The sequence below is a fragment of the Octodon degus genome, unplaced genomic scaffold (genome assembly GCF_000260255.1).
Source record: "Octodon degus isolate 3935 unplaced genomic scaffold, OctDeg1.0 scaffold00031, whole genome shotgun sequence".
Lineage (NCBI taxonomy): Eukaryota > Metazoa > Chordata > Mammalia > Rodentia > Octodontidae > Octodon > Octodon degus.
In genome coordinates this window covers 9,355,530-9,369,471 of record NW_004524607.1, presented here as the reverse complement: position 1 = coordinate 9,369,471, position 13,942 = coordinate 9,355,530, and the positions used below count along the sequence as shown (strand labels likewise).

General features: G+C 42.7%; 1 protein-coding gene across 6 annotated transcripts in view; it reads right to left on the bottom strand.

Moving 5' to 3' along the window:
* Aoah (acyloxyacyl hydrolase) overlaps positions 1-13,942 on the bottom strand; it is a 237,719-nt gene that overhangs the window by 80,549 nt on the left and 143,228 nt on the right. For all 6 annotated transcript variants that reach the window (XM_023713541.1, XM_023713543.1, XM_023713542.1 and 3 more), the window contains one exon: positions 4,285-4,376. In XM_023713541.1, coding sequence (XP_023569309.1) covers positions 4,285-4,376 — 92 coding nt within the window. The remainder of the gene's footprint in view (positions 1-4,284; positions 4,377-13,942) is intronic.

Below are 13,942 nucleotides of genomic sequence, written 5' to 3'. Positions count from 1 at the left end.
AATTTATTATTATTATTATTTTTTGGTACCAGGGATTGAACTCAGGACCTTGTGCTTGTCAAGCAAGTGCTTATTCTACTGAGCTATCTCCCCAGCCCTCAACTATTATCTATTAAACTTGGAGAAAACTTCAAAAATCACTTGGTCCAACTCAACTTCATTGTGTAAATGAGATCAAGAGCTACTAAGTGTCCCATCTGGGGAACCAGCAGAATAAGGAACCTTGTAATGTAAGGGCTTGTACCTCACAGCAAGGGCTCTGGAGGTTTAGGTACAGCTTTTCATGAAGAGCTCCTCCCATCTTGTTGAATTTTAGTGGCTTTCCATCCTTCTACCAATGCTACTGGACTGCAGCTACTTTAACTTCAGTGCAGTGGGTTTTCCTGTTATATGAATTACTTTGAAAGTGATCTGAATTTGAAGTACTGTTTTATTCTTTAATAATACCTTTTCTTCTCATATACAGTTACATTTTTGCTCTCTATTGTTAAGCTTTAACCTTGATGGAGATTTCCCCAGTTTTGTTCTATTCACTTTGTTCTTGAATCTCATGGGAAAACAAAACAAAGCAAAACAAAAGCCCTTGTTGTAAGGGGATGTCTCTGAAGTTGGATTCTTTGAATTTGAAGAGTGGAGAGATTTTAATAATGTCTGCTTAACTGAAATTATCTTCATCTTGAGAAGAAGATGTTATGATTTGAGTAGGTGAAGGTCATAGAGAAAGAAGGAGAGGAAAGGGATCATCTTCTCTTCCAAATGCCATCTCTGTGCTCTCATGAGATGTGTCTTCCATAGATGCTTGTTCACACCCAGGTGGTGAGGCTGATCACAGGACACAGGGAGCGCATTCTATGGATCCAGATGAGTACGGGAATCTGTCAGTTCCACCCATCTTGAGAAGCATCTGTGCTCAAGGGACATCTGCCCAGCATGCCCATCCTAGGCTGTGCCTGTGTCACAGTGCTGCTCCAGGGCTAATGTTCTTTTCATTTTCTTTACCCCACAAGTAGAGACTCTTCATATACACTAGTCTCTCTCTGATGCTTTTGTGCACTTTGTCATTTTTATTCCATATTCTAGCATAAAGTCTCTGCAGGTAGAGTCCACAGGATGGGATGCAAAATGGTTTAACAGTAATGGCCACCTCGAGTCACATACTGAATAGTGATGCACAGGAAATGTCGTGCTGCTTATGTCTGCCATGCAGGTCCCCATAAAGAATTTTCCATTACAAAAAGAAGAGTTGGTAGGATCTTTCCCATTCCAGCCAAGTGTTGGAGAATACAGATGCAGGACAAAAAAATTGCTGGCAAGAAAATAGCTTGGGGCTCATAAACAGAGAAGGGCTGCAAGTAGGTGAACAGCCAGCTGAGTTCTGCTCTACTGCTTAGAGGTACAGCAGATAGGGCAATACCTAGAGTCCATCCAGAACAATTGGATGAGCAGACTGAGATTCTTAGTTTTGGTAAATAGCAACATAGAACTTAATACAAAAGGGTGTTAAGCCAACAACGTAGAAGATTTTCACCTAAGCCATCCCCTGATGACTATTTCTTTGTAAGATGGTATGAATGCTACCCTCCGAAAGTTCATGAGTTAGAAATGGGATCCCCCATTTATGTTGATGGTATTTGGGGTGAGGCCTTTGGGAGATGGTTAACATTAGGTGAGGTCACAAGGGTAGGGGTCGCATGATGAGATCAGTGGCTTTTATAAGAAAAGGAGGAGAAATCTGAGCTACTAGGCTGCCTTGGTCTAGTCTCATGGTGCCCTTTGCCCTGTGAGGACACAGCCAGTGGGTCACACTAGATGCCAGCACCTTGACACTGGACCTCAAGGCAGATGGGAGGGTGACCTGCTGAGCTCCAGGCAGGGCCATGGGTGGAGGGTGCTGAAGGGATGGAGAGCTTGAGGGTCTCTCCCCCAACAAGGGCACAAACCCTGGTGTCAGAACAGAGCAGCTGCAGGGGAAACAGGGAAGTAGTGTGTGCTTCTTGGCCCCCACTCAAGACTCAAAGCACTGAAGAGAGTGTCATGGGAGCAGGAGCTAAGCTGAGGCTGAGTTTTGGGGAAAACTAGATTTAAGAGACAGAGAAAGGCCTGGTGCTTGGGAGTTGCAAGTCGTACCTGCCAAGAGGTGAGGAAGCAAGTTTCCAGCAGATTTGCTGGGCATAGTGAGAAGTCCCCTTCTGCATCCTTTGAATGGTCCCAGTGAAGACGCAAAGTAATGAGCAATTCATGATGCACTCAGGAGTGCCATTTCCTCTATAGCAAAATGTGGCTGAGAGCTATCAGACTGATGTGAATTTAAGCTTCCCTTAAAAGGTCAGAAAACCATGTTCCTCTCATTCTTAATTGATTCTTTCTGTTGTCATCATAAAGGCCTTGATTGGGAGAAACTTCCAGGTAATTTTAATAGATCAGAACTACTTGGGTCCATAGGCATTTCTCATTCCGTGTCTGTGAGCTCAAACAACGGGACATGTGTTAGAGGGAGGGTCACTCTTGCACACAGGACACAAGCAGTATGTGAAGGTTGGGGGTTGTAACTGGAGAGCTTCTTCCACCAAGTCACTTTCCTTGTTATGACACTTCTTCTTAGCTGTGTGACCTCAGGCACATTTCTGCATCTACTTAAATACCAGATTCCTCAATTGCAAAGTGCAGGAAACACTTACAAAGCGATTAAATGAGATAATCTCTGTATAATACTCTGCACAGTGGTTACATTTCATTTCTCAAAAACATTACTCGTTCCTGTCGCTATTGTTGATTCATTAGTAGTTTACACTAATGACAAGCTTTTTGAAAAACATAGTTAAACTTGACAATATGACCTAAACTTGAAAACATATCTCCTCTGCTTTCCTTATTATAATTGCTACAGATTCATGAGTTGGTTGTCTTGAATATTGGTTGAATTTCTTGGTTTCTTCTCTATTATTTTTCCTTTTTATCAAGACAGGGAGGGTATTGGTATGTAGTTCAGGCTGGCCTTGAACTCACTATGTAGCCTCAAAGTCATAACAATCTGTTCTCAGCTTCCCCAGTGCTGGAGTTATAGGTGTCAGCACCATACACGACTCTTCTCTATTCTTTTCCTCACTCCAAGCTATTAGTCCTTTGGAGTTTGGACACCTTGGTTCACACCCCCAAAGGTGGCTATTGATTATTTCACTATGGCTGTTGAACACTTCTCCTCTGAACCCTGTGGCTCCCTGCAAGACATCTTTGGCACATTGACCTTGGGTTATCATTGTTGGGACATCTGTCTCAGCTGCTATACTTATTGTAATTGAATGTAGCAAACAGACAAGCCTTATCCACCTTGGAAACCCTGATAGCCTCTCTGCCTGATTCCCCAGGTGATAAGGATTTAATAAGTCAACTGAGTGAATTAAGATAAAAATCAAATAAATTATTCATGGTGGGCAGTGTCCTTTGCTAAACAAGACCATTGTGTGTTGTAGTAACTATAGATGCCTGTTCCTTGGGCTGTCCCTTGGGTGTTTCTGGCTCTTACAGATCTGGGCAAGTGAGGCCACTTGCCCACTTGCCCTCCCAGTGATTTCCATGGCTCATCTCCTGGTGCTTTCTGGTTTTCTGGTGCCACTGCTGGGGTCAGAGAGGGTTGTCTCTTTCCTGCTGTAGACCTATAAGCAAAGCTCTGCCTTTGCTTCTTTTTGACATCGGGAAGCAGTTGTCTGCCATATTCCTTATGTTCATTAATTTTTAACTATTTGGGGGATGTTGGGAGAGATGTTCCTTCTGATTCCCTTGGTTCTCTACTCATAGGGACACTTGGAAGTCTCACCAGCATCCAGCTGTAGGCCCGGAGAAGTAGAGCCCCTCCTTGCACACAGCAGGTTCACTCTCCCATCTCTTTATAGATCAGAGCCTCAAAGCCTTGTGATTCTAGGACCCTGAGACTTGCCAATTAATCTGAGCCATGACCTTTGTAAATATTCATTTTCTGAGACTAAAAAAATTTAGTGGACTTCCTTATCCTTAGAGTCAGAAGAATGTGAATATTTTTCATGTAAACACAAACCTTTTTCTTCTGCAGTGAGAACACTGCCTTTTTGTCAGCACTGATAAAATAAAAGGTGCCTGACGTAATAGCACATGGGAGAGGGACTTGATGGCACTGGCCCATCCTCTTGTGTGTCATTCATGATCTAGAGCAAGTCATAATAGCTTTCACCCTACTACGTGGGGAGAAGCCCCACATCCTATCCATTGTCACACCAACACATGGCGCTGTTTGGGAGCACACACACGTACCCAGTGGTTGAGTCCAGAAATCCTGTAGCACCGGAGAGCTGGGGCCAGTTGAGCTCATCAGTAAGAGCTGTTGGCAAATTGAAGAAGGAGTTCTAGAAAAAAAAGAATAAGGAGTCATGATCAAAGTGGTCACTGGTTTTCTACAGGCAATAGGAAAGGCCATGGTCAAAGCACTGTTCTCTGACTCTCTTATATCTCTTATAATCTCACCAGTGGTCCTGGGGATTAAACCTAGGGGTCTTGCCCTTTTTATTTTGAGACACTGTCTAACCAAGTTGAGGAGTAGCCCACACTGGGCTGGAATTTGTGATTCTCCTACCTCAGTTTCCAAGAATTCTGGGATTATAGGCTGACCAATCATATCCAGCTCTGCTTCTTTCTTTGAGAGTCTTTGATGCTTAAAGCAACTTTGACCTTCACCAAAGCATTCACAACATTTGTCACCTCCTGCGAACCCCATTCTGCTCCTGTAAAGCAGGTGCAATATGTGACAGCTCACACATTTGAGAGCACTGCTTCAGCACCCAGGTAAACCTCCCACTCTTCGACTTTCAGAGATTGTCTTCATTTTTCAGTTTTGATCATCAGAAAGTTGATTGCTTGAAAAGTAACTGCCCAGAAGTATAATACCCAAGCCTGCTCAAAAATGTCTTTGTGGAGTTCAGATCTGTGCCCTTCATCAATAAGGTGGTGGCCCTGGTTTTCTGGGGGGCTACAGACATTTCTGACAATCTATTTATGTTTTCTTTCCCCCATAAAGATACACATGTACTCAGGACATCCCGGGACTGTAGGAGGTTTGTAGACCTCACTATGGCTTGAATATGTTTTGGATCCCCTGCAACTTACAGTGGAGTTTAATCTTCACCACGAGGTCTGAAGAGGTCAGATACTTAATCTACAATGATCATTGGAGGTGGGGCCTTTGGGAGCTGTTAACAGTAATAGAATTCATCTGAACTGTGCTTCCATGGTTGGTTCAAAAACACAGAAGGAAAATGTGGTCAACTATGACCTCTTTCTGCTTCTTTTATATGTGGCTTCTGGGCTGAAGTCCCTCCTGTGATCTAATTTCCAGAGACAGCTTCCCTGAGCTGGTGTGTGTTAGAAAGGACTGCCAGACTTAGCAAATAGAATTTTAGGATGTTCAGTTAAATTTGGATTCTGGAAGACAAGGAATAATTTTTGGCACTTGTACATTTCATGCATAGCTATACGAAAAAATTTATTTGTCGCTGATCTGAAATTCAAATTTAACTCAATGTCCAGAATTTGACCTGGGAATCCTACTTTGGTTAAAAACCCCAGAGACCAGCCTTTCCTTTTGCCTTGACTGAAAGGACACCTCGTTGAGTGACTTCAACAGGCCTCTGCATTTTTCCACAGTAGAAACACACTTTCTTTTAGGTGAACATGAAAACCTCCAGCTCTCTTTATGGCTTTTTTGAAGTTTGAAGTAAATTAAAGGTCATTCCTTAAGACAAATTCATGCTGCTTTCTCTCTTCCTCCCCCATGATGGTTCTGCGCCTGTCTCCTACAGTCAATTTGATGCTGGAGGAGTGAAGAGAAAAGCCAGGTTATGCATGTTTCATTAGGCCCTTGAAAATCTGCCTAAATTATTCTTTCTGATTAAAAATAGTGTATGTCTGTTATAAAAATTCAAACGTCATAGTAACTTATAATGTGGAAATAGAAGCCCCTTGTCATCTTCCCCCACAACATGACCGCTGTGGTATGGTCATTGTTAACAGTGTCACAATGTCTGGTGCAGATAAAATCTATCCTAGGTCTTTACACCCGGAGAAAACTCAAGAGGTCTTTCTATTAGAGCCTTACAGAATAATGCAAAATAATTATAGTTTGCAACTGTAGATTGCTAAAGAGTTGAATTGTGTCTCTCCAAAAAGACACCCTGAAGTCCCAGACAGAGTGTGATCTTACTGGGAGGAAGGTCCATTGCATGTGTCGTTAGTTAAGATGAGGTCATAGTTAGTTAGGGTGCATCCCTAACCCAGTGATTGGGCTTTATAATATGAGAAGCACGAGACACAGAAATAAAAACACGGGGAAATCCATATGGTAAAGGAGGCAGGGAGAGAGGTGATGCCTCAGCTAGCCAAGGAGTGCCAAGGGTGGCCAGCAACATCAGGAACAAGATCAGAGACACACAGATCAGTGTTTCCTTCAACCTCTGGGGGCGGGGGGAGTCAACACTGCCCATATCTTGACCTTGGATTTAGCCTCAGGGACTCTGAGATGATACAGTTCTGTTGTTTCAAGCCACTACTTGTTTTGGGTGCATTAAGAAACTAATATGTGACCTGAATTGAATAATTTGATTATAGTTCTTATCTAGATGGCTGAGATATAAACCTTTCACTATGATGATTTACCTTTCACCTAAGACAAGTGCGCACCCCCAAATTTAAATGCAGCCAGTGTCCTAGGATGCCAAGTGCATTTTCTTTTTTTGTTTCATAATTTTATTGAGAAACAAATAACAATGAGACAGTTTCAAATCAAATCGCTAGGACAGTTTCAATAACTAACACACTGCATACATTCTTCTTAGTGGTTAACTGCTGTACAAGATGCAGACTTGAGATCCTCTTTGCAAACACCATTAGAACATATCATTCTATTCATTAACATAATATAACTATATATCTATCCTAACCACTTTGAATACACAGATACAAAATGGACATTCATCTGTATCCCCTTTTTTTGTTAAGTTCCGTTATTTGAATATTATAGGTGTGTAAACTCAGCAAAATATTCTAAAAGAGTCCAGTAGCGCATAATAGCATTGGGTCTTCCGTTTAACTGGCAATGTCAGAAATTGTTGACCTGAGTCCCCTACAGCTCAACATAACAGCATGGCTTTACTTCTTCTTTTTTTTTTTTAAATTTTATTGATAAACAGATAGCAATGAGACAGTTTCAAATCCAATCGGAAGTACAGATTCAACAAATAACACACTGCATATATTCTTCTTAGTGGTTAATTGCTGTACAAGATGTGGACTTGAGATCCTATCTACAAACACCATTAGAACAAATCATTCTATTCATTAAGAGAATGCAATTATATATCTGTCCTAACCACTTTGAATACACAGATACAAAACGGACATTCATCTGTATACCCCATTTTTTCTAAGTTCCGTTATTTGAATATTATAGGTGTGTCAACTCAGCAAAATATTCTAAAAGAGTCCAGTAGCCCATAATAGCATTGGGTCTTCTGTTTAACTGGCAATGTCAGAAATTATTGACCTGAGTCCCCCACAGCTCAACATAACAGCATGGCTTTACTTCCTATATTTCGTCTTCATACTTTTCTACTGGATGGTTAAGACCAAGGTAAAGCAGGACCTGTGCAACAAGAGTTGTAGCTTTTGGGTCTGAGAAGGTCAGTGAATTTCCCTCAGGATTTATCCTGAGCCAAGTGCATTTTCATGGAGCTCTGGCTTCCTCTGCTCCTCCTACCTTAATAACTATCTCCTCCCAAATGCCAAACCTAAGATCCCCATCCTGCTCTTATCCCATGTGTGGCTTCCAGCTTGGTGGAGACCAGAGGAGTAGTCAGGAAGCATGGCTTCCTGGGAGATGCCTGCGTTCAGTATAATTTATGCTTCAAAGGAACAGAAACAACCTCATTGAAAGAAGCCTTCCAGTGAATCTCAGAGGACGCTGGAGTTCCAAAGGCTGATACTTTGTTACCCTTTGGTAGCTGGCACCCATTGCTTTCTGCTCAAAACGCTACCACTGCCATGACTCAGCTGCTCTCTGTGCTGTTACTTGTGTTGGCACCATGAGCAAAACTTTCCTCCGCCTTTTATCTTTTACCTACACCCCTGTCATCTTTCTGCTTATAATGAGTATTTGCTGTAGGATTTGAGGATATTCAGTTCTGCCAGGAAGGACAAGAAAAACAAACAGGATGGATGTAACTCATAAGCTGTGTTAAGGGGAGATAGTGAAGAAGCAGGAGGGCTGGAAGGCGTCAGTGGAATCCATGAGCCGTGTTCTGTCAGTCAGGCACCCATACAGTTTTTCAGAAAGGAAGTGAAAGCTGCAGTCCTGGCCCACCTCTCCCTCACGCTGACTGCCATCTGTGCAGTGATGACTGCAGGATTGGAGCTAAGTTTCTGCTTCTGCACGAGGCAACTCTGCCTTCCCCGTGAAGGAGGAGGTCAAGCCCTCTGCAGGCATAGAGGGAACCATGTCTAATTCCCTCTCTAGGTAGAAGTAATGGTGCAGGAGTGGGAATTCTGAGTATACTACCAAAGTGGGGAATGTGCTTTGCCTTGGGAACCAGAGGTCTGTCTTTTCTTTCTGATGCCCCACACAGGTGACAAAAATATGACAAATACTTAAATTAAAATTTATTATGCCGAAAGACACATTGACATGATGTCTCCTCAAAATACTTCTCTCTCTTTGAACATACTTGTCCCATCATTCCTACCACTTTCTGAAGTAGTTCTGAAAGTCCTCTTTCATGATTATCTTTAATTGTGTTGTCCTGGTTGCCTCAATGTCCTAAATGAATTTAATTGTCTCCTTTTTATGGCCATTTTGACTTTGGGGAAGATCTAGAAGATGAACTGGGGAGATCCAGTGAACAAAGTGAAGGGGGCTACACTATGGTGTCTATGAGCCTGCCTTTCTGTTGGATAACACTGGGCAGCAGCATTCACTGTATTTTGGATCATACTATGTAAAGACATTTGTGAAAAAAGGCTTTCAGGACTGCTTCTGAAAGTGTCATAAACAGTGGCGGGGCATGTTTGAAGTGAGGGGCATTCATGATAATGTGACCTTCACCATAATAAAATTTTAAACATTCACCGAATAGTTGGATCACTGCTTTTGCAGGAAAACTCATGATGTGGATACACCACCATTGTAGATGGGTCCATGCCCCATGCAGTGGTCGTTCTCAGGTGGCTGGTAAAGTTCTTGTCTCCAGTGGGGGGGAGATGGAAGGGTAGCTACTTGGGGAAGTGGTATGTCATTGCATCTTTGGAATTGGGGTCCCCACATCCCAGTGTTCTCTAAGTTCAATCTCTCTGACCATTCTCAATCTCTCTGGAAGAAATGAGTTGGATTCAACTTCCTAGGAGACCCATGTGCCATTCTCCAGGAAGCTGCTGGCAGCCTGTGACACTTCCTATGGGGTTTTAAACTGCTATGGACAGCGCCTGGTGCTGAATCCTAGATGGGACCAGGATGCGTTTGCATGCTCAGCTGTCGCCCTAGAAGGCCTGTGCAGACCAGCTGCATAGGTTTATCACAGTGATTTGATTAACTTCAAAGGAGTACAAAGCTGTGTTTTCCTGATTGAAGTCTTAGACTCTAATTACAGTGTTGCTATGAAATTTTACTCTTTCAAACTGTACATATTGAGGAAGATGTAGCTTTAACAGTATCTCATCTCATTTTCAGCATCTCTGATGACTACAGGAATATTATCTGTTTCAGCAGAATGATGGGAAGATCGAAAGACAGAGGGAGAAATAGGTTGACAAGCCAGAGGTTCTACAGTACGCAAAGCATGATAGTCAGGATGGACCACCTACTGCTCCTTCCCAAGAGGATTGGAACAGGTTCAAAAGGAAAGACATTTATTGTCAGGAAAAAGGAAAGAGATGAGCACACCAATGGAGACTCAACTTATTTTTTCTTCCTTTGTAAATATGATAAAGATGAAAAGTAACAGTCCTTAATTGCAAATGCCTTCTAGACTTTAGCAACAAGAGAATGTTTAAATAATTCTATGTTAAATAGTGAAGGACTTATTCAGACAATAATATACCAGAGATATTTCAGGCACTGAAGGCAGGAAAAATGAGAAGATTTCCATCATCAACTGCTGATTCCTCTTGAGCATCCATGGTCTCAGGAACTCATTTTAAGTGTGTCTTAAATGAACCTACGTAGAAAGACGTAATATTTACCAAGAAAAAATTCTGCAAATTTAGAAAGTCCAAGCAACTCAGTGAGGGCTAGGTCAACTACTGCATTGCTTCCAACTTTCCTCTTGACTTTTATCAATGACACAAATGTTTTTATGTCATAATTGGAATGCATACTCTATTTTTGTGTCATATTGTCATTTAATGTTCCTTTCTCTTTCTCCCTCTTCATTTCCTTCTCTGCACTTCAGTACATTGAGAAAACCCACTGGTTCTCATTTTTGGTGTACCTGTAGTAAACACAATGATTTGTGTTTAGAAATGATCTTAAACTTCCATTTTGATAAGAAATTGATATTTAGGTTTCTCGAATCTCTGCTAAGTGAAAGCAAAAGTAATGGCATCGATTACACAGTCATCTGGCTCTGCTTGTCTTCTGTTGATAAAGGGAAGATCCTGGTGGTTTTGATTCACTGCATGAATCCCCCTCCAGCAATGTGGTGGACAATCTACAGTGTATTCATTTTAATAATATGCTTAACTGTGTTAGACCCAAACTGATTATTTTCAGCACTACAAAGTTAGAGAAATTTGCAGGCAATCATTGTCTTAAAAAACATGAAAAATATCATCATCAGTTAAGTAAATCATTTAAGTGATTTCCCAGGAATTAAATCCTGAAAGAATACAAGGGGGCTATTGTTTATTCCAAGAAGAAAATAGCTCGGGTGTTTTAATAACACACAAAGTCTCAAGGCCTGGGAAACTTGAGGCAAAGGCTATCTGCTTAGTGCTGGGGCCAAAGAGCTCCTGGTATCATTGTCATGTAGGTGGTAGACATGAGGCTCTCCTCTTGCTCCAAGTGGTGACCACATGGCCACCACACTGCTACACTGCTTGGGCCCTCCACCTTAACCCACTGAGTTAGTGCCTTTTCTTATAGAGACATCAAATTATGAGACTTTAAGGCACTCGTAGCTCTCATACATACTTTCCAGCCTGGGTCCCCCTGCTTTAGGCTTTGCTACATGGCTACATCTTATAATGAATGCATCCCTATTGGTGATGCTAGAATGTACTTATTTCCTAGGTAATGTCTGCATTTTAATCCAGAATGGGGGAAGAAAAGAAGTACTGAATGCCTTTTATGTGCCAGGCACTAAGACAGGCAGCTTGCACAAATGGTTGATTTAATAACAACTCTTGAGAAGCAAGGGCTCGTCTTCTTCCTCTTTCCCCTTTTCCTTCTCTGCTTTCTACAAACAAGCACTTTTGAGCAATTGCTGCCTATCAGATACTGGAACTTATTACCTCTTAAAAAACCACATACACCTCTGCCTTGGCCATAAGGTGGTCAGTTCAGTAGCCGGGTACTAACCCAGTGAGCAGCACAGGGAAAGCCCCTTCTCATGGGTGCCTCTGGTTGCTGGATCTGGGCCCAGAGAATTGCTGTGTTTTCTCTGGATGGAAAAATCCCACACAGCACTGTGTGGGTCCTGGGAAAAGCCTTTGTGGGCTGAGCTCAGATGGAGTATGGGTGACGTACCAGTGTCACAGAGCTCCTAGGAAGTGGGGCTGGGATGTGACCCAAATCCTGGTGGAACTAGGAAGAGAAGGGCCACCGGCAGACTCATTGCTCTCTGCCCGTTTGCACATAGGTGGTTGTTGCTTTTCCTTCAAGCTTGCAAATCCCATAAGACAGGATAAAAGTGGCTAGGCTGGGTGTGCTAGTTGTTGAAATGAGACTTCTTGGTTGCCTGTGTAGAGGGGTCTCTCTGAGATGGCTTTGGACAAAGGACCCAGACATCCATGAATAACCCCAAAGTTGCCACCATCTGTTCTCTCTCTGTTTCCCTCCTATGGAGACTATGTCAAATGGATGAAGAGTACAGAAAGAGTACTTGGGGGCTCAATTCTGAAGGGGCGCGAGGCCTTACAAAGATGCCACACACATTCCATTCCCTCATGCTCAGGGCCAGTTCTCACATTCAGTAACTGGGAATAACATGCACAGTTGCTGTGCAGTCTGCCTGTCCTTGGAGCTAGGAGGTGGAGCGCAGGGAGGAGAGAGAAGGAATGTACCACCTGGCTTCTGGCTGTGTAGCCTCAGGCTTCACTACATTAGCAGCACCATTTTGGAAAACTAACACTTAGAGGTAGACAACCCGAGAAGGTAATTTAACTCTGCAAGTTTGGTTTCTAAACCTTATGATCCTCTGTGCGTGAGATGAGTCTCATATTGCGGGAAGATCCTTGTAGACTTGTACTGTACCACTTGCACTTGGATGGATGCACATGGACATGTACACACAGAGAAAGAAACCACAGATCAGCCTGCTCTGGGCAACCTACTGGCCGCCACACCAGGCAGCTCTGGCCACCTTCTACAGGGATCTCACCGTATCATGAGACACAAACAGTGAGCAACTCCTTTCTGGTAACTCCTCTCTGGTAGCCTCAGACACATTCCTCAACCCCTCTGTGCCTCAGTTTTATTACCAATAAAGATGAGTAATGGCATTTACCTTATTTGTTGGTTGAAAAGATTAGAAAATATGATCCATGCACAAAGTAAGTTCACCAAGTTGCCTATTAATTGAGCTAATAGGGAAGTCCAAGGTACTAGGTCCACATAGAAATGGTGTGCTTATTGCATGTGGGGCTTTGGGAAAGGAATCTTGAAACAAATATTATTTAATATGAGTGGTATTATCTGAATATTTTTGTCCCTTCAAAATTCAAGGTATGCTAACATTTAATACCTAATGTTGACTGTACTAAGGTGGGCCACTAGGGACTGATCTAGTCATCAGAGCTCCATGCTCATGAATGAGATTTGGGTCCTCATAAAAGAAAAGCTTGGACACGCAAGCTGCTTTGTTTCCTTCAACTATGGAAGGACATGACTAGGAAAGGCCATCTTTGTTAGTTTGGAGGTTATTTCTGATCTGATTTCCTCTTTATCTTTCTGTAGTTGATTCTTTACTTCAGACTCTATTAATTCAGACATTTCAGCTGTGTGATTCCCAATTTCTTCTGTGCTAGTGTCTCCTGCATTTGTTCTGGGTGGGCTCAGGGCCTGAGACTGCATTTTGCTTCTTCTCTTTGTCATTTTGTATAGCACTATTCTCTGACCTTTGGTGTAGAGCTTTGGTGCAGTTATAACCTTAGCACCTACTGAAATTCAGGTGCAGATCTATGAAGTTTGAATTCGTCCTGATGTGCCTGGCTTGGGTCTGGCTGCTGTACTCAGTTCCTTCCTGCTGCAGCCAGTGGAAGTGAACCCACTGTGCTCCTCTGGCAAGATGTTCTGCATCTGGATTAGCTGGGTGGTTTTGGCCTCTAGCCTCTCTGCAAGGATGTCAGCTGTGGTTTCACACCAGCCTTGTATGCCAGGCCTGGGCTGGGTCTTCAGGGGTCCAAAGGGTGCAGCAGAGCAGAACTAGGAGATGCCATCTTTAAAGAAGTAGCAAAGCCTTACCAGGCACTGAACCTTTCTGTGCTAGGCTTCCCAGTATCCATAATAAATTTATGTTCCTAACATGCCTTGCCTAAGATTAAGATGGTAAGTCCTGAGAAACTAATAAGAAACAGCAAAGGAAAGAGGGGGAGGGGAAAAGTAGCTTAGATATTGGTCATGCCATCAAGAAAAACCAAGACTAAACTCGCCATATTATGTCCAAAAAAGCCCAGCAAACAGCAAGTATATCGGTTTCCTACTTCTGTGTGACAA